Below are 22,136 nucleotides of genomic sequence, written 5' to 3' on the forward strand. Positions count from 1 at the left end.
GGAGAATAAAACAATAAAAAAATAGCAAACACTGTACAATCCAGGTGTGTAAAAGCTTAGAGACACCCAGAAAGATTCACAGCTGTAATCGCTGCCAAAGGTGATTCTAACATGTATTGACTCAGGGGTGTGAATACTTATGTAAATAAGATATTTCATTTTCAAAAGAAATTGAACAAAACAAAAAACCATGTTTTCACTGTCATTATGGGATATTGTGTGTGGATGGGTGACATCTATTTAATTCCATTTTGAATTCAGGCTGTAACACAATCTGTCAAAGAGTATGAATACTTTCTTAAGGCACTGGATATTGATACCTTGACTGTAGTATAGATTTGGTAGCGCTTTCCTGCAGTCCAATGTTAGGTTTTGTATGGTTACATAAGAAAGATGGTTACTTAAGGCAAAAACAACAACAAAAAGTAGGGTGGTTGGTTGAAATGCTGAGACCAGGTTGCATAACTATGTGTGTGAGGTGTATACATTTGTTTCTAAGTAAATGTATTTAAGACGACCATGAAACACTCTGTGTGACCCAGATTTAGCCCGACTGCAGTAAAAGGTTAAAAAAAAAAAAAATTTGTTGCGTTAGGTAGCGTTAGCTAGCGCTAGTCGGCTGTACGTGCGCCAAAACTCTGGTATTGTTCATCCTATAGCTTGTTCTCCATCTTCTTTTTAAATAGTTAGCCAACATATTTCTCTGTAGCAGACATTTCTTCTCTCTCTGGAGCAGACATATAGTGAGAAATATTTTTGGAACATGAAATCGCAATAAAAACCGAGTATCGATTCACAATACATGTAGAATTGTGAGAATCGCAATACATATTGTATTGGCTCCTAAGTATTGTGATAATATCGTATCAGGAGGTCCCTGGCAATTCCCAGAACATAATATATTTCCACATACTGTGTGGCATGCTTATTCTTTTACCAGGTATGGCTTGAATGTCTACCAATGGCATGCCCATCTTTTATCTGTTCACTCAAAACATTTATAAAGTATAAATAGTGCTCACTTTGGACTAGGGACTGCAAAAAGACTTAGTGAATGTTTTTTAAACTTGGGAGTAATTATTAATAAATGGTGAACAAATAATTTATAACTGCCTTTATAAATGGTTTATTACGGACCCCTAAAATCAAGTGCTAGAGACATATGCAACTGCATGGCGAAGTCCAGAAGTCCATAGGTCTGTAGAGTCCACCATGTTAGTCTGTCTGAGGTCCATGCTGGGGCGCTGGCCTGGGCTCCCGTGCCCACAGGGTGGAGTAGACCGGCTGGCCTAACACAGAGGGTTGTTTCTGCTCCACTGCTCCTCCCCTACACTGACCTTGGTGTTTAAAACCTGGGCCATCCATGAAGCCAGCTCAGACTGGTAGTGAGACAACGCTTTAAGAAGAGATGAGGGGGAAGGGGTTTGAGGTAAGGGCACTGGCCAGGAGGGTGCCTCGTGTATGTGCGTGCATGCCGAAAGACGAGTGTGTACACATAGCACCTATTCCACCAGGAAGCAGGATATCACTGTGTGGAGGTAGAGGCGGAGAAGTAAAGGAGTAGGAGGAACGGCAGGTGACTGATTAGAAAACAGCTCTGGGCCCTTGACTCATAACTAAGCTCAACTGAGCAAAGCTCCTTCACTCCACATCACACACTAAACAAGTGTATCATGTGGAGCCTTAGGGACTATTGGCAAAGACCTCTTAGAAACAATAAAGTAGCCAAGTTTTTGCAAAATCCCTGCTTAGATGTGTGGAGGACAAAATGGAAGATATGTGATTTGAAGAGAATGTATATAATTTGTAACGGCATGTCGAAAAGAGAAATTGACGAGGACAAGAGCGGTGGACAGCAGAGATCCGTGTCAGGGCAATTCCAGTATGTGCTTTCCCTCTGGGAGACAGACAGGTTGCAAGTGGAGGGAGACGTTTCCACTAGTTACTGCTCATAGATAAGGTAAGGTGTGCACACAATTCCAACCTCACAAACAGACAAGAAGCACACACCTATACTACGCAATGTTGTTTTTCCCAAACAAGTCACAGAGAACTGGGACTGGAGACCGCTCACTAATGATTAACTTAATGCAAAATATAAACTAACATTTACCACAGAAAGCAACCCGATTATTACCAGGAAATACCTGCATATGTAAACTGAGAAAACACACCAGCCCTGGAGAATTTCTAACAAACAGCAAACACACCAGCCCTGGCAAATTTTGAACAAACAGCCAGAGGTGGCTCGCCCATTAGGGAGTTAGGGGCAGCGCCACACTTGTGATTGGTCCAAAAAATACCTTACATGGATTATGTTTTAAATGCTCATAAAAATGCGGTAAATGTGTAGTTTGTCTGTTTCAAAAATATATTGTTAAAAACAAGATGTTCAGTTACTTGCCCCACAGTGACTGCCAACATTGTGCGAACATTGCTTGGATTGTGTTGCCAGCTATTTTCTATGAGGGGGAACAGCCCCAATGAAATAGGAGGATTTCATAGCATAGATTATAACAGCACAAAGTAAATAGACCGTCTTGGGGTGCTCAAATGTGCGTCCATTCAGTCAGATCTTCTGGGTCTGCTCTAGTCTCCTCCTCCCAAAAAGTATCTTGCGCCAGACAGCTTACTTCCGCAGGTGAGACTACAGTAGAACTTCTCTATCAGGTACAGATGGCTCTAAAGCAAAAAGCTAATTGTAATTGACTTGCAAATAAATGATCATAACAGTCACAGGAGCCTACATCCAACAAGAGTTGAAGGACAGAGGGATACACTAGCTAGAACCTTCTCATCGCGGATCTGGTAGGCCAAAAAAGCGTGGGCAATTTGATTGTTTGCCCCTAATGTTGTTTATCAGGTTCTATTGTAGGTGACAGGGCGACATGTTGTGTGGACTAAAACAGCATAAAACCGGGTGTATCACAAAGCATGATCAAATTATTTAGCCAGGTACAGTAATTTTGAGAAACATTGATAAATAGATTGGTACATTTTTAGCTAAAACGAACCAGTTATCTACCTTTTGATATAGCTAGCTGGTAGCTTGCTAGCTAGTTATCTCCCATGCAAATTTCAAGTCTTTCTAAACTCATATCTGACTTACTCGGAAATATGAAGTTATTTCAGGATGAACGTTTACTAGCCAGCACATCATACTTTGTCACATTATGTTAGCCAGCTATCCTCAGTTAGATAATGTGTTTTCACTTATTGCATTTGTATGCTTGTTGCATTATTCCTGGTGCACTTGAGTATAATCTGATCTGCTCAAAACAGTGGCAGCATGTGCAGCATTGGTCATTCGGTTTTTGACATGCAAAAGTGAAAAAGGTGTATTTATGCTGTTGTTCAAATGCACAGATCGCTTTATATATCTTCTCAGAGAAACTACCGGTAGTTTCTGTCATCCTGCTTTGTTGACAACTCCAACCACCTCACGCCCCAGGTATTCACCAATCAACGGCCACTACTGCAAACAGCAAACACACCAGCCTTGGAGAATTTCTAACCAACAGAAAACCTACCCGCCTTGAAGAATGTCTGAAATAAACAGCTTTTTAAACATATCTGTTTTCATTCATTGAGAATCAAAGTCCAGTTTGATAATGTCATCATCGATTGACCAAAAGGACAATCTTACGTAACCACGACTCGGTCGCAGAATATTGACCCACTGCTCTTCTCTGTATATTGCACAGTTAGTGTTGGTCAATGCAAGTTTATAAGCCTACAGCCTGGTAAAGTAAGTAAGGTTTTCCATGACTTTCTATGGGCAAGGACTTAATACATCATGTGAAATAGTGAACTGTGCCATTATGACATAGTGTTTATATGACATGGGGTTTCTATAATTTTGTTCTCTATTTCTATAATATTTATTCTACCCCACAGACAGGTGCTGAAGGCAATCAGTTAGCAGCTGGATGCCAGGTGGCCAGCGTGCCAGTCAGTCTCTGGTGCCTGGTGGTATCTAGCTGCTGTTGCTCAGCCTTTCCTCAAGCACGGAGCCTGTCTGGGCACGGACAAGTCATGACACACTGTACTGGTCTGAGCTCATACTGGGATGGAGTCACTGAGTTGAGGGGGTGGAGGTGGAGGTGCCTGAGAGAGTATGCAGCTGCAGGGTCTCTCACCCAACTCTTACCACATGTTCATAGGGGCTAGGCTGGTGAGTGTGTGTGGTTTTGTGAAACAGATGCAGGTTGAGGAAAACAAACACAAAATCTCAAGCTGAACCTCACACAGTTCTTGACTTATCTGGTACCTTTCTCAGTTCCTCTTGCTTTCACTTATACGTGCACACTCACACATACACCAGGCATACACACCTATCCTACCTTATCAAAACCCAATATTATGGGATTATTATGGATTTGAACAGGACAGGGCAGGAACGATCCTGTATTTTCATGATTTTGTTCATTTCACCAGTGAAGTGATGTTGAGCCTCTCCCTCCCACCAGGCGAGCTGTGACCTAAACCACCGGGGCATATTCAGTAGTTAAATGGAAAACATTTTGCAACAAAAACTAGAGATTTGCAACAAAAACTAGAAATTCTTATTGGACAATTTCGGTTAGTCCCTCAATGTTTTGGTCCGTTTTCTTCTGTTTGGTGTCTGGTGAATACAACCCTGGGTTGGTTCTACCACAACATCCTAGTGACAGCAGGCAGGCAGGGCACCAGCATGCTCAGGCATGTGGGACCATTGAGATCCTATTAAATTAAATACAGTTTATACAGGTTTAATATACATTAACTGTATAAATAGCCTATAAATATACAGACCATAAATGTCCAAATGTTGGTTTTCTTGGAAAGCTGTGAGTGCTATTGTAACCAGGTAAAAAAATTGCGACCTACGAAGAGCCCTAGCTTAATGGCTATTTGGCGTGGGAGAGTGAGAAATTGTGGAGAGCCGGTGTCCAAGTAGGGTACTTGGAGGGTACTTAGTTGAAGTCGGAAGTTTATATACACTTATGTTGGAGTCATTAAAACTCGTTTTTCAACCACTCCACAAATTTCTTGTTAACAATCTATAGTTTTGGCAAGTTGGTTAGGACATCTACTTTGTGCATGACACAAGTAATTTTTCCAACAATTGTTTACAGACAGATTATTTCACTTATAATTCACTGTATCACAATTCCAGTGAGTCAGAAGTTTACATAAACTAAGTTGACTGTGCCTTTAAACAGCTTGAAAAATTCCAGAAAATTATGTTATGGTTTCAGAAGCTTCTGATAAGTTAATTGACATCATTTGAGTCAATTGGAGGTGTACCTGTGGATGTCTGGTTCATCCTTGGGAGCAAATTCCAAATGCCTGAAGGTACCACGTTCATCTGTACAAACAATAGTACGCAAGTATCAACACCATGGTACCACGCAGCCGTCATACCGCTCAGGAAGGAGACGTGTTCTGTCTCCTAGAGATGAACGTACTCTGGTACAAAAAGTGAAAATCAATCCCAGAACAACAGCTAAGGACCTTGTGAAGATGCTGCAGGAAACAGGTACAAAAGTATCCATAACCTGAAAGGCCGCTCAGCAAGGAAGAAGCCACTGCTCCGAAACCGCCATAAAAAAGCCAGACTACGGTTTGCAACTGCACATGGGGACAAAGATCGTACTTTTTGGAGAAATGTCCTCTGGTCTGATGAAACAAAAATATAACTGTTTGGCCATAATGACCATCATTATGTTTGGAGGAAAAAGGGGGAGGCTTGCAAGCCGAAGAACACCATCCCAACCGTGAAGCACGGGGGTGGCAGCATCATGTTGTGGGGGTGCTTTGCTGCAGAAGGGACTGGTGCACTTCACAAAATAGATGGCATCATGAGGAGGAAAATTATGTGGATATATTGAAGCAACATCTCAAGACATCAGTCAAGAAGTTAAAGCTTGGTCGCAAATGGGTCTTCCAAATGGACAATGACCCCAAGCACTTCCAAAGTTGTGGCAAAATGGCTTAAGGACAACAAAGTCAAGGTATTGGAGTGGCCATCACAAAGCCCTGACCTCAATCCTATAGAAGATTTGTGGGCAGAACTGAAAAAGCGTGTGCGAGCAAGGAGGCCTACAAACCTGACTCAGTTACACCAGCTCTGTCAGGAGGAATGGGCCAAAATTCACCCAACTTATTGTGGGAAGCTTGTGGAAGGCTTTTTACTATGATTCAATGTTTGGAATTGTGACAAACGGAATTTAAATGTATTTGGCTAAGGTGTATGTAAACTTCCGACTTCAACTGTATGTGTGTGTGGAACACATTTTACATGTGCCTCCTCAAAAATATAATTAGAATCTATAACAAAGACTACGATATTTTGGGGTTTGAATTGGAGTATGTATTAAGTGTAAAAATGTAGAGGTGAGGTAGCAACTTTTGACAGACTGGTTTCGTCCGGACAAACAAAAAAATGGTTGTGGAGAGAAAAAAGTCCCCAAATGTGCATAATCGTTGTGATTGGAGGATAGCTGTGAGGGTGATCGAATAAGGATCAAATCCACTATTATCCTCAAGCACGTTAATGATAGAATGTTCATATTTGAAGAGGAAAGGCCAGTCTCTTTGGCACATGACATGGAGTACATGGAGTGGATTAGCTAAAGAGACTGGTACCCAGGCTAACAAACATACAGTTCAGATAAATTCTTCAAATTCATTATTTTACACAATATCTTATGACAGCACTGGCAAACAATGGTTGACCAACTCCCTGAACAAAATGGCTGACCTTTATACAATCATAAGAAGGTTAATGTCCATTCTAGCATTCTAATTCCAAATTCTATGTGTGGAAACACAGTGCGTGCATCTCAAACAGCAGCAGTAGCCCCTTACTGTAGATCTTACTCAACTGTTGAATGGACACTTTTTAAAAGTATATAGTGATGTGTTCGATGCTGGATATATAAGGACATATATCTTTGTTGCATTTCATAATCAGAAATTATTATTTATTTTTTGTTCTTAAGGCCACCCTTTAAAACCTGTTCATTTAAACAGTACTGCTAATTACAATGACTGTCAATCAAAAGCCTCTTCCATTGGAATTATTTTACATACGTACAATCAATCAGGCTTCAGATTCAATTTAAAAGCAATCAGCGTCGGGTGGGTTTTCACAGATCAATGGTAATCTAATAATAATTTTGACTTTAAATGTGGCCGTTTGTTATTTTTAGAGCCCAATTGTCCCCCTTGCCTCTCTCTCTCTCTCTCTTTCTCTCTCTCTCTCTTTCTCTCGACTCAACTTATGATAATGGCCACAAAGCCTGTTGGTGACATTCCAAGTCTGAACCATCTCTCACTCTCTTCCTTTACCATTACACAGCAAAACGTGTAGTGTTTCTTTTTGTTGCCAATAACATTGTCAAGCCAAAATCTCCTGTCTAATCCGATCAATAGCTTCAAGAGGCTCGTTGAACTTTGTGTGTATACAGTAAGTCTTTTGAGGGGACAAGTTATTAGTCTTTCATTAGTATTCTAGATGATTTGTGTTTCTGGTAACTAACAAACGGCCCCCATGAGACCCACAATAAGCCTGCAGTGAGAGAGGCAATGAGCAGCTACTGAAAAGAGACTGGCTCTAGCCTATAGCACATGAACAAGACGACAGAGACACCATTGTATCATTTATCATATCTGGCTCCCTACACTACTTGGGCACATCCTAAATGGCCCCCTATGCCCTACATAGCCCACTACTTTTGACCAGAGCCCTATGGGCCCATAGCCAGGAGTTAAGAGGCTCGGTGGAATTGACAACCACCATTTACATCATCAAACATGCTCTTGCATCGGCTCACTTCTCCAACCCTCCTTTAAATTCCTATTCCAGGTCAACGACAGGAGTTTAGTTGACCAGATGATAAAGAATTATGTAAAGTGCACTAAAGCATGCCTCATACGTTTACAACTTTTTACTGTTTTATGGCCTAGATTATCTGGTTCTCTTACTATGCGATAAGAGAGAGGGCCTACTTGCCATATGCCACTGAATACGACCCATACATTCATTAGACAACAACTGGGATGAGATCCTTCTTCAGGCTTTAAAACAAAAACAGGGCAAAACATTGGGACGGTTGGTCAGTTATTGTACGTTCATACTCATTAGTTCTTTACTGCCTTTCCCGAGTAAAAAAAAATGTGGTGCTTTAAAGTTTAAATTACTCGTTGTTTAGACTCGAAAGCACAACGTGTGCTTTCAAATATGTTTGAATGACTGTTAAAGTCATACGTACAAAGAGAAACCCTGTTAGCGTTTACCTGTCGCGTAACGTTAAAAGCTCTTTTGGCTGCAGCAAATCAACACAACATTTGATAATCGACAAGATGGATTCAACTGTATGACATTGTCTGAAGCAGATATACCCACAAAACCAAAATATTTGAAATAGCAGATTTGAGTGATGAATGTTTGAGAGTGTTCAGAGTCGGTGAAAGAGAGACTGAGAACAAGAACAGGAGAGACTGTACACCACTAAACCCAAAACAATAATAATGGGGTTTCTGACACGCAACAGCTGCCAAGAAAGATGATGTAGGCTATAAAAACGTAGCCTACTTCTGACTGTGGAATTATTAAAAGGTGTTACAGATTATTACACTTTATAAGTGTAGAGAACCCTGCACCTCAAGGCATCTGACGTCGCTCTCTTGTCTGTCAAGTAGTGTAATTAGTCAAGGAAAAATAATCTCTGATAAGATTGTGCACCGCAGTGCTAGCTGCGTTACTACAGATCCTGGTTCGATTCCGGGCTATGTCGCAGCCGGCTGAGACCGGGAGACCCATGAGGCGACGCACAATTGGCCAGAGTCGTCCAGGGGCCGGGAAGTCCTTGTCTCATCGCGCTCTAGCGACTCCTGTGGCAGGCCGGACGCATGCACGCTGACACGGTCGCCAGGTGTACTGTGTTTCCTCCGACACATTGGTGCGGCTGGCTTCCGGGTTAAGCGTGCATTGTGTCAAGAAGCAGTGCGGCTTGGCGGGGTTGTGTTTCAGCGTAGAATAGAATAGATATAGAACTTTAGAAGTAGCTTGATGTGCACTGTTATTGGTTGGCTTAATGCTATATTTAGACTAAAACAGTTTTCTCTTTCCCACAGATGGAATCAGATGTAGGTGGGCATGTAGAGGGAAAGCAGAGAGATAACATTGACCATCAGTAGTCCAGAGTTCTGATTCTCTATTTTAAGACACTTGGGGGTATCACAGAAAAATAGATACAATCCTTGTGATGGAGAGGAAATTGTCCCTCGTGCAAAACTATTTTCAAGAGGGAGTGAGAGAAAGAGAGAGAGAGAGATTCTCATTAGATGCCTCTGCTCTGACGGGCATAGGGATGGGATCATCTTCCTCCCAGCAGCTGCTGAGTCCCTGTTATTCTACCACAGATTCATCGTGGCTCGCTAAGAGTCAGAAACGCATTCCATGATTCCATTTGTCCCCTCTGCATTCTTCTCTGCAGCCCCCTCCCCTGCTCTCCTCCCTCGGTATCTGTACTGTAGCTACATAACCGTTAAAACCTATTAATTAACATCCTTATTCTGTGGGAGTGCACCTGAGTTATATACTGACGTAACATTACATGGTGACCAGACCTATAAGTTATATGGCTGCAGGTTAGGTAATGATTCAGTCAGGCCTACCTGGAATCAAATACTACTTGAAATCTTTCAAATATACTGTACATTGAGTGTTTGCTTAAGCAATTCTTTTAAATTGTATTTGAACCCAGGTATTGATGAAGTCAAGGGAGGATTTTTAGTGCTGCTACAGATATTGACAGGACTATTGACAGGACCTCTGGAGAGGTCGTCAGCAGTTAAACTCATGTCACTATTGATCAGATGATTTAACCGATTGATCCCATCAATGATGATGGATGGATGGAGAAGACAGAGAAGAGGAGTGGCGTGAGGCCAGTGAGGCAAGACAGTTGACTCCCTCCCATAATGATTTATCACTGAATCCTTGTGCCTCGCTAGATCTCCTTAATCCATGTTAAATTCAAGTCAACTACATACCATATTTACTGCAGTAGCTAATTCTCGAACTCTAAAATCCCGAAAATAACCTAATAACCGTAATACCCTTGAAGAGTACTCTCACTACATCTACAGTGCAGTCTATTCTATAACACATAACTTTTATAGTGCATTGTTGTTCAGTTCTTACCCCGTTGTAGCAGCGCTTCTCCTCGGAGCCGGTGAAGTGGTACGGCTGCTTGGTGTGGCACTTCTGGATGAAGTCCTTGAAGAAGTTGTTGACATCTGCCAGTGAGATGACGCAGACAGCCGAGCTTGTACTGGGTTCCGGAGAGTCTGGCTTGGACCGGGCAAAGGCGGCGAACAGCACGTCCTCCCCTTCCTTCAGCCCCATCTCCTGCCTCAGCTCGCGGCCCGCCTTGGCCACATGGGCTGCCTGGAGGACATTAAACACCTCGATGCTGGCTGAGCGCCGCCGCCTCCTCCTCTCCGTCAGGATGCACTCGAATGGCATCTCCACATAGCGCCGCAGCTCCGGGTCCGTGCCGCACATGCGGACGATGCGGGTGTGGTAAACCTGCGAGCTGTGGCTCTCGCGCTGCACGGTGAGGAAGTAGGCGTGGTAGCCGCTCTGGAAGGAATAGACATACTGGAGGTGGTGGTCGCCGCGGAGGGCCGGGGCCAAATTCATGTAGGACTGGTCGGAGAAGAAGCGGAAACCATCTTGGGTTTCTTTCATCTGACGCACTGAGATGGTGTGGTGTTGTGGCTGCTGGGCCTGGGGGCTGGAGATCATCCGGGATGGGCTTCCAGGGATCTCCGAGTTTCCTACGAAGAATCGCACCACGCCTCCGCTCTCCACGTTGAGCACACGGGACCCCAGGGGGCTAGTCACGCAGTCGGGGCAGCCGTGCCGTCCTCCATTATCTGTCTTGGGTGAATACATGCACTGTACCTCCCCGTCCACCTTCTTTCTCTCCTCCAGCAGGTGGCGACGGCAGACACCGGCGTCCGCTGAGCCGCAGCTGAACAGCTCATCATCATAATAACGCTCCACCAGCAGGGCCATGTTATAGTTGTCCACCACAGCGTTGGTCTTACCACAGGCTCCATCCTGACAACTAGGACCACACCGCCTTCTGACAGCGCCTTCAGACACGGGCCCGGTCCGGTACTCTGACAGCTTGGTCAGGTTCTCTGACAGCGCGTAGATTCGGTTCACGGCACCAATGTAGACGGTCCCCTCGAAGGTTACCAGGTTCTGAATGGCGGAGTTGGCCTCAAAGCTGGGCAGGTCGTAGGTCACAGACAGGTTGAGCTTGGAGTTCTCAGCTGCCTCATTACACTGACCCATCACCACGGACCCAGAGAAACACAGAGCCCAGCGGATGATCACAATGTGAGCGATGTCCAACAAGCAGATATTCTTCATCCTGTTCCAAAAATAAGTTTAAAAAAATGAGTTAAAAATGAGGAATTACTTATTCAGAACAGTCACTAACACAAAGAAAACACCATCCATTTTTTAAATGTCTTCCTCGATTGCCTTCACTTGATCAGACAGAGCTACAGTTGAGGTCGATAGTTTACATACACTTAGGTTGGAGTCATTCAAACTCGTTTTTCAACCACTCCACAAATTTCTCGTTAACAAACTATAGTTTTGGCAAGTCGGTTAGGACGTCTACTTTGTGCATGGCACAAGTAGTTTTTCCAACAATTGTTGACAGACAGATTACTTCACTTATAATTCACTGTATCACAATTCCAGTGGGTCAGAAGTTTACATACACTAAGTTGACTGTGCCTTTAAACAGCTTGGAAAATTCCAGAAAATGATGTCATTGCTTTAGAAGCTTCTGATGGGCTAATTGACATCATTTGAGTCAATTGGAGGTGTACCTGTGGATGTATTTCAAGGACTACCTTCAAACTCAGTGCCTCTTTGCTTGACATCATGGGAAAATCTAAACAAATCAGCCAAGACCTCAGAAAAAAAAGTCTGGTTCATCCTTGGGAGCAATTTCCAAACACCTGAAGGTACCACGTTCATCTGTACAAACAATAGTACTCAAGGATCAACACCATGGGACCACGCAGCCGTCATACTGCTCAGGAAGGAGATTCGTTCTGTCTCCTAGAGATGAACGTACTCTGGTGCTAAAAGTGCAAATCAATCCCAGAACAACAGCAAAGGACCTTGTGAAGATGCTGGAGGAAACAGGTACAAAAGTATCTATTTCCACAGTAAAACGAGTCCTATATCAACATAACCTGAAAGGCCGCTCAACAAGGAAGAAGCCACTGCTCCAAATCTGCCATAGAAAAGCCAGACTACGTACTGCAACTGCACATCGTGACGAATATCGTACTTTTTGGAGAAATGTCCTCTGGTCTGATGAAACAAAAATAGAACTGTTTGGCCATGATGACCATCGTTATGTTTGAAGGAAAACGGGGGAGGCTTGCAAGTCGAAGAACATCATCCCAACCGTGAAGCACAGGGTGGCAGCATCATGTTGTGGGGGTGCTTTGCTGCAGGAGGGACTGATGCACTTCACCAAATAGATGGCATCACAAGGATGGAAAATTATGTGGATATATTGAAGCAACATCTCAAGACATCAGTCAGGAAGTTTGGTCGCAAATGGGTCTTCCAAATGGACAATGACCCCAAGCATACTTCCCAAGTTGTGGCAAAATGGCTTAAGGACAACAAAGTCAAGGTATTGGAGTGGCAATCACAAAGCCCTGATCTCAATCCTATAGAAGATTTGTGGGTAGAACTGAAAAAGCGTGTGCGAGCAAGGAGGCCTACAAACCTGACTCAGTTACACCAGCTCTGTCAGGAGGAATGGGCCAAAATTCACCCAACTTATTGTGGGAAGTTTGTGGAAGGCTACCTGAAAAGTTTGACCCAAGCTAAACAATTTAAAGGCAATGTTACCAAATACTAATTGAGTGTATGTAAACTTCTGACCCACTGGGAATGTGATGAAATAAATAAAAGCTGAAATAAATTATTCTCTGTACTATTATTCTGACATTTCACATTATTAAAATAAAGTGGTGATCCTAACTGACCTAAGACAGGGATTTTTTACTTGGATTAAATGTCAGGAATTGTGAAAAACTGAGTTTAAATGTGTTTGGCGAAGGTGTATGTCAACTTCCGACTTCAACTGTATATGGAGAAAAAGGTGCCTTCTCTTGCTAAAAATAGAGACCATTAGAAACACAAGAGAGAGGGACAAATTGCTTGTCAGCTCGGCACACACATGGAACTGTGTGTTGGGGTTTAAAGCCATGGTTTACTCATTCCACCACAGCATCACGTCAGTAATATCACTGTTGCTGAAAGCTGATATGGGAGCATTATAGAGCCCCACTTCAATATCAAACACATCAGCACTTCTACTATGACTCGTTATTATTGTGAACGACCTATTCAGTGACACTCATGAGGGACTGGAGTACTGTTGCTGATGTGCTGACTGAGGGACAATAAAGTTGTAGGCTATTGACGTATCGTGCTGCTGTGTTGACCGAGCACCACCAAACACCATTGAGCACCACTTCTGTGGTTCCAAATTCCATCCACAGTGCGACCCAACATGGTGAATCATGGTGGAGTCGTGGACACGGCAGCCCTCCCTCTCTGCAGGGCGATGCAACCAACCACGGCGCTAAGTTAAGAAAATGTCTCCAAGGGAGTGGTAGATAGAACTCCATTAAAACAATGCAGGGGGACTGTGAGTGGTGCGCTGTACAAAATGATAAATAGTTGGTGCAGGCCACTTAAATGGCAATCGACTGGGGAATGCTTTTAGGGTCTGTCAGAGTGTCAGAGAAAGAGGGAGTGTGGAATAGAGAGAGAGAAATAGAGAGAGATTTTAGACCCCATGCATGATAGTCATCAGATCATTTGCAAGTATGATCCATATCAGGACGATCTGAGATGGTGGTTCAGCACATTTTTAACAAGACAACAAAAACTGCAGGAGAGAAAGCCCAACACAACCCCTTAGCATTCACTTAATGTCCTTAGAGTACTTTTTTTTTTAGCTTATATTGTCGATTCTCAGAAAACCTAATAAATGTGACTGGTATAGGAAGTTATGTTTTTGATATTTTCAGACCATTGATCCAACTCATTATCGTATAAAATGGTTGATTCCCCAGCCATCATGTAATGGGCTATGGAAATTATGTTTCTATTATATAATGAATGATACAGTATGTGCTTAATTACTGCAAACAAGTTATTGATTAACCCTCTGGGATTTCTTTAGGATATTAACTGCCCTAAAACATGGAATCATGACAAGATTGTAACAAACTAAAGAATAATAATGTTTTCTTGTCACATACACCAGATAGGTGCAGTGAAATATGTTGTTTTACAGGGTCAGCCATAGTCGTGCAAATTACAATCTAAATAAATCAGTGGAAAGTGCATAATTAAGCAATTAACATGGACCATCACCAGTCCAGTTCTGACTACTATACTATTTTCAAGGATGGATGGGAGCCAAAGTGGCAGGTGTGCATACTGGTCAAGTGACTAGTTTGTTTTTTACTTAAAATTATGAGTAAGAGTGAGGAACAAAAACACATTTTCTTGACTCCACATTCTACCACGCACCTGCTCCAGTCCCGAAACAATTCATCCCCTATAAGATGTGTTATTGCAAGGAACAATGACGTATCCTAAGTAAATATAGCTTTGAGAAACAGAATATTTGACGATATATTGTGATTTAAAGAGAGGGAAATGACTCATGGGAGAAATTGCTCTGTGAGGGAAACACGCGGACATTTCTGTGAGACTATTCTGGAGATTTTGGTTAGTGTAGGCTATAAATTCTTAGCATATTATAATGCATGTATTGCAAAACTTAGGCTATTTGGACAATCTTATTTTCTTTAACCATTGAAAGTATTCAGTAATGGCCATTGTGCTCAACTGTTTTGTTTTTGCGTGTAATAATCTGACATTTGTAGGTCTGACTATGCTCTTCAAGAGGTGGTGATATTTCAACCAAATAGTTAACATTTATTTATCAATCCCTTGAAAACGGCACGCAGTTGTCAATGGTATTAGCGGAGCTGTGGGTCTTGCCCCAAAGAAGGCAAATCGAACGCTCTACACCTTATTGTGACGTTGTATTGAAAACGACCTATAAAGCATTGACGAGTGCTTCGTGGATGAGTCAAAGGCTACAAAGTCATTCAAAGTAAAGCAAACATAAATAATGGAAAGGCAAAAATAGAACTTACCTGTCTCAGTTATGTTTTGGTTTCTTCTTTCAAATCATAGTAGCCTACAAAACTCAGGATTCCTCACGCATGCATCAACGTTTGACGGCTAAAGAACAAATTGATGCGCAGAAGATGTTTGACTTTGAATACTCTTATCAGACGTTTTCCCTTTCTTTTCACAAAGAACACAACCGTTTCCCCGTTTCTTAGACAAAGTTCGACTCTTTCTGACTCCGATTCGCAAGCTGCGGACCTGTGTGACTCAGGGGATAATGTAGATGTGTAGGTCACACACACTGGCTTTCAAACCCCCTGCGTATTTTGTCCGCTTTAGCGCGCAGCGCTCCTCCTCTCGACTACTGTACTGCGGGAGGTTGGAAGGCGCGCGATTACACTCAGGTGAGTTTTCAGGTTATATCGTTAGCAACGCTAACTTTTCTCAGTATTGTTCAGTCGTTCGCTTTGTACCCACATTGTATGTTAATTAATAATGATATGTGTCATAACAAGTAAATACAATTGCCTATACCTCGCTATAGAAGCACCGTTCCTTCACACTAGAAAAACTATCCAACGTTCCACCTGACTTTCCCCAAGAAAGACCACTGTCTCAGTATATTCTTAATTATTGGTTGTCAAGGTAAAAAGGCTCCCTTAGCCATAAATAAAGAGGCAAGTTCTGGCAACAGCTCTGGTGGACATTCCTGCAGTCAGCATGCCAATTGCACACTCCTTCAAAACTTGAGACATCTGTAGCATTGTGTTGTGTGACAAAACTGCACATTTTAGAGTGGCCTTTTATTGTCCTCAGCACAAGGTGCACCTGTGTAATGACCATGCTGTTTAATCAGCTTCTTGATGTGTCACACCTGTCAGGTGGATGAATAATTTTGGCAAAGGAGAAATGCTCACTAACTGGGATGTAAAGAAATTTGTGCACAAAATTTGAGAGAAATACGCTTTTGTGTGTATGGAACATTTCTTGGGATCCTTTATTTCGGCTCATTAAACATGGGACCAACACTTTACATGTTGTGTTTATATTTTTGTTCAGTATATATACACACACAGTACAAATATGTTTTAAAGTGACTGGGATGGGACAATAAAGTTGGGGACTTATTTCCATTGTGGTCTCATTTTTTTTTTTACATAAATAGATTTATGATTACATAGATAGACACATTACATAGATACAGACACATTACATAGATACAGACACATTACATAGATACAGACACATTACAGAGATATAGACACATTACAGAGATACAGACACATTACATAAATACAGACACATTACATAGATACAGACACATTACATAGATACAGACACATTACAGAGATATAGACACATTACAGAGATACAGACACATTACATAAATACAGACACATACTGTAGATACAGACACATTACATAGATAGACACATTACAGAGATACAGACACATTACAGAGATACAGACACATTACAGAGATACAGACACATTACATAGATACAGACACATACTGTAGATACAGACACATTACATAGATTCAGACACATACTGCAGATACAGACACATTACAGAGATACAGACACATTACATAGATACAGACACATACTGTAGATACAGACACATTACATAGATACAGACACATTACAGAGATACAGACACATTACATAGATACAGTCACATACTGTAGATACAGACACATTACAGAGATACAGACACATACTGCAGATACAGACACATTACAGAGATACAGACACATTACATAGATACAGACACATTACATACATACAGACACATTACAGAGATACAGACACATTACAAAGATACAGACACATTACAGAGATACAGACACACTACAGAGATACAGACACATTACATAGATACAGACATTTTACATAGATACAGACACATTACATAGATACAGACACATTACAGAGATACAGACACATTACAAACATACAGACACATTACAAAGATACAGACCCATTACAAAGATACAGACACAGTACAGAGATACAGACACATTACATAGATACAGACACATTACATACATACAGACACATTACAAAGATACAGACCCATTACATAGATACAGACACAGTACAGAGATACAGACACATTACATAGATACAGACACATTACAGAGATACCGACACATTACAGAGATACAGACACATTACATAGATACAGACACATTACATAGATACAGACACATTACAGAGATACAGACACATTACATACATACAGACACATTACAAAGATACAGACCCATTACATAGATACAGACACAGTACAGAGATACAGACACATTACATAGATACAGACACATTACAGAGATACAGACACATTACAGCGATACAGACACATTACAGAGATACAGACACATTACATACATACAGACACATTAGAGAGACACAGACAAAAAGTTATACTGTTCACACATTAGCCAGCTTTTGCCATTCTTTAAAAAGTGGTTATGGCTGGTATGGCTTTGAATTGCTGTGGTAGTTTGTTCCACTCAACAGCGCCGGGATATACAGTACCAGTTAAAAGGTTGTATACACCTACTCATTCAAGGGTTTTTCTTTATTTTTACTATTTTCTACATTGTAGAAAAATAGTGAAGACATCAAAACTATGAAATAACACAAATGGAATCATGTAGTAACCAAACAAGTGTTAAACAAATCAAAATATATTTTATGTTTGAGATTCTTCAAAGTAGCCACCCTTTGCCTTGACGACAGCTTTGCACACTCTTGGCATTCTTGGATAGGTTGTTGGATAGGTACCTGGGGGCTGAGTCTGTGGTAATTCTGTGGACCAGACTAAGTTGAATTAGTATGACTATTTTTTCCACAGATAGCCAAGCTAGCTGCTTAAAATGCTCCACCTCTAGACGAGTATGAGGTATGAGGGGGGAAATTTAAGTACAATTCTTATAAACTGATCTGTAGCTTATTCTTTCGATGCTTTGGGCTGCTGGTGAACCATGATGTGCAGCATAATCAAAGTGACACTGGACTAGCGCACTTGCCAGAGTCCTTAGGGTGTCTATATCTAGGTCTCCATCCAATTGCCAGATTTTCATGCAAATATAAAAATCTGCATAAAAACAAAATGCGCATTTTCCCATCAGAGTTGTGTTTCCATCAAATTGACTTGTTGCAGATACAATTCTGTGGGTAAAATACGTACATACATAGTTAAATGGGTTTCCATTCATTTTCAACTCTTGGCCTACTGATGGTTTTGTCACAAAAAACATTTGCTAGGCATAGCGAATTAGTGCATTCCGGTATTGGCACTTGCGCTCCAGCCAAAAGCTTGCAGATGCAGTGCAGGTATAGCCTACACGATGAGATTATTATGGACAAAAGTGAGAGATTATTTTTCTTTGTCAAACGGCAGTCAAGCATTGTTCACCATGTCACCAGAACAAGACCCTCAGTATTTATTGAAACGAGCATCAAGCTCATCACTGTGCACTTTCACCACCCTGTGAAGTTCATCATAACATATTTAATCTGGCCTAATAAAGTACATGCTTTGCCATGATGTCATGTCATTTTTTCCCCCCAACATGTACTTACCTCGCATAAAAAGGTCGGGTGGAAACCTGGTTAACGTCAAGCCATTTTGAGGATGCTGGAATTATATTTTCGACAAACGTGCGCATGCCTACAGGAGACTTTCGAAGTAGCCTAATCAGGTTAAAACATTGTGCCTGGTTGTGTCTGTGCAACATATGAAAGGTAGTACATTTTAAAAGTTAAATGACAAATATTTAGGCTATATTGAAGCGTTCCTTACCGCTTGGATTGGAGAGGAGGCAGAGCGTGTTAAGCTTCCCTGAGTAACTGGGCCTGCCGAGAGCGTATGTGGCTACATTATTATAGGACGATTTGGGAGAATGATCAAATGCAACAGAAAGCGCATCTCAGTATCAGACGTAAAAATACAGCCAGACTCGCCTGCTACTGTGCCTTTCTGGACCTTATAAACTATCTAGAGTAGACCCACAACTGATCCAAATAGAATGAAACATTCAAATCACAGGGCGTTTGCGCCATCATTCAAATGACATTTTCACTGCAGCCTAGGATAGAATGTTGTACTCACTTGAAAACAATAATGCAATGATTCATTCCATTGTGGTGTTGTAAGCTAGTCAAGGTAGGATAATTCTATTGTCCCTAAATAAGATCAACGGGGGAGTTTTTTAAACTGAGTGTCTCATGTTTTCACTGTTCTTTCATGAGCAATGATGCACCTGGCTTCTCTGCTGCCTATCAGCCCGTCCTATTGGTTCTTGTGGATTCATATTGAAAATGAATGCTCATTTGAATGGTTTTATGTGTGATATGATTCTTAGTTAGCCTATTGCAGATCTGTACAAACGATCCACCTTACCGCTACTGTCACTATGAATGGCGGATAGAGGACAGGTTAGACAGTTAGACGGGTAGACTGTACTATATACCTGTGGTATAGTTAGCACATGGAAAAGCGTAGTGCGTAAGGGAAGTAACAACACACATTTATAATGGGGAGGCACATTCAAGCAGTTGAGGAAATGTGGCTAGAATGAAAGAAATGATATAGTAAAACCTGCAAAAGAGCAAATGTAAACCAGGGATAAAACGTACTACCCTCCCCTGTGTCCAATAAAACACCACACAACTCTCCCCTATTTTGGACTCCCTCCCCACCACAGTACATTTCAAACGGGTCCTAACCCAGCTGAGTGTGTCACCTATGAATCACAGTGGACAGCACAATAATCACCTTGTCCCAATTCCTGAAACCAGGCTATTGAAGTGAAAGGGAGTTGGAAATCAAGATAATAGTGTAACGTTGGAGAACATAAAATGAGCAGGCACGCTGGTCAGTAGGAGACTATTCACTTTCTACAGTGACTGCAAAAGTGACTGTAACCTTTGAATTCTGAGGGAGGCAGACTTCTTTGAGTCTGTTGAGTGAGTCGGAACAAGTGAGAACAAGTAACATAAGTGCCCTTCGTATGACTTCGTTCTAGTGACTGGTGAACTGGTGAATGCAACATGTGCACCCTTACCATAGTAACCCACTTGGCAACAGTGGTTGTAATAATCTGTCACAAGAGACATTATCTGGTTGCAGCCTATTTGAGAGTGTTCTGTTCAAGTGCACATACATCCTGCTGATGTTTCTGTGAGTCAACGCTCTACCCTTATTCTGTCAACAACAGCTACGTAGTGTGGAGTATCCTCGCCTGCTACTCCTCCTTTGTTTGGTTTTACAGTGCGTGTCTCATGTCTGTTTGCTGTGTTTTGCAGTACCTCAGGGCATGTACAGTATGTCTGATGCAGTAACCAAGGGGTGTGTCTGCCCTGACAGAACGGTGTGTGTGTGTGTGTGTGTGTGTGTGTGTGCCAGAAGGGTGGAGGTGGTGGCTCGTGGCTCCTGTGGCGACGGTGGACTCCATTCCAACTGGGGCATTTTCCCTCAACAGCAGCTGAGGAGGAAAAGTTCAGTTGGGTGGATGGTCGGGGTGGTTAACCTTACATGTTCACGCTGTAGTCACTGTTGCTGTTGGTATGTGAAACACTCACTGTGTGACACGCGCGACAAGAATGATCTTCATCCACCACCGCACCACAGTTCTGATAAACAGAGATATTTGTAGTGCCGTCCTGTGTGTATAGCAAGGATCCGATTAACACAGATTTCATGGGTTGCGGCCTAAACATTTTACGTTCATTGAACATAACGTGTCCCAAAAGTAACTCGGACCAGCGTAGGCTTGACTGTTCCATGAATGTTCTATAACTGTTGTTGCCATCTAGTGGAGAAGAGTTTGAACACCTAGGCACTGTGTCCTCCTGGAACTTGAGCAGAGATCGTGGCAGTCAGAATAAACAGAGGCTAATGAACGACAGGCGGAAAAGAGAAAGGCAAAGCCAAAAAATGGGGAGAAACAAACAGAGAGAGTGACTTACTTGACTTAATCCTCTGAGCCACCGTGACTCTGTTTTGACCTCACAGAGAACCCCCCTGTCAAGAGGAAGAAAGTGGAACAGTAATAATCCTCATCTCCTCAATCTTCATTTTGCAGTCACCAAGTCATCCAGCAGTGGTAAGTCCAGTAGAGATACTGCATTTATCACCTGGCAGGTCAATAGAAACCTGAAGTAACCGCTGACCATAGAGATCTATCCGCCATTCTGTTACTGTAAACTCTGATTGATGCTTGACCCTGCTGTGGCCCTGACCCTGCTGTGGCCTGGGCTGGGCTGGGGGAGGGAGGGGGGGAGGGGTCGCTCCATAAGTTGATCACTGTAACAGACAGACAGATAGACAGGGATTTAGTGATCCCCTCTCCTCTCGATCAATCAGTCACTAACCACATATCCTCATTGACTTGGATGGAGATGGAGGCCTGTAGGCCAGTGAACGAGAGTAATGTCCAATAATAAAGCATCTTGGCGATAAAAACACAATGTTTGGTTGGTAACAACAAGAGAGACATAAATGTGTCATATCACAAGATGGAGGTCAGAGGAAGAGTACATTGTGTCAAGATGAGTGAGGGTCAGGTGGACGTACTCGTCTCAGAGACAGTCTGTCTGTAGCGTCATAAGCGTGGTCGTAATACAATAGGAAATCAAAAGATCCCAATCTGGGAGTTGTCCAATAAGATAACTACATCTGAGAGTGAAAAAGTGTCAATCAATAAGACTCTGGCATCCTCTAATCTCTCCTTGTGTGGCCATTATCGGACGAAATCTCATTGTCATCGTTCATATTTGCGGCACAGCGTCTGTAATAAAAGTAATATGAAATAAAATGGTGTCATCTGTGGAATATTGGAAACATGAACTGAATCCAAATT

At 42.1% G+C, this 22,136-nt stretch overlaps 1 protein-coding gene across 1 annotated transcript in view; it reads right to left on the reverse strand.

Moving 5' to 3' along the window:
- Positions 1-15,563, reverse strand: part of met (MET proto-oncogene, receptor tyrosine kinase) — an 84,647-nt gene extending 69,084 nt beyond the window's left edge. Inside the window, exons 1-2 of the mRNA XM_039001589.1 lie at positions 15,286-15,563; positions 10,196-11,438 (exon numbers count right to left, since the gene is read on the reverse strand). Of these exons, the coding sequence (XP_038857517.1) occupies positions 10,196-11,437 (1,242 nt within the window). The 5' untranslated portion in view covers position 11,438; positions 15,286-15,563. The remainder of the gene's footprint in view (positions 1-10,195; positions 11,439-15,285) is intronic.
- Between the last annotated feature and the right edge of the window lie 6,573 nt (positions 15,564-22,136).

The sequence above is a fragment of the Salvelinus namaycush genome, chromosome 9, assembly GCF_016432855.1.
Source record: "Salvelinus namaycush isolate Seneca chromosome 9, SaNama_1.0, whole genome shotgun sequence".
Lineage (NCBI taxonomy): Eukaryota > Metazoa > Chordata > Actinopteri > Salmoniformes > Salmonidae > Salvelinus > Salvelinus namaycush.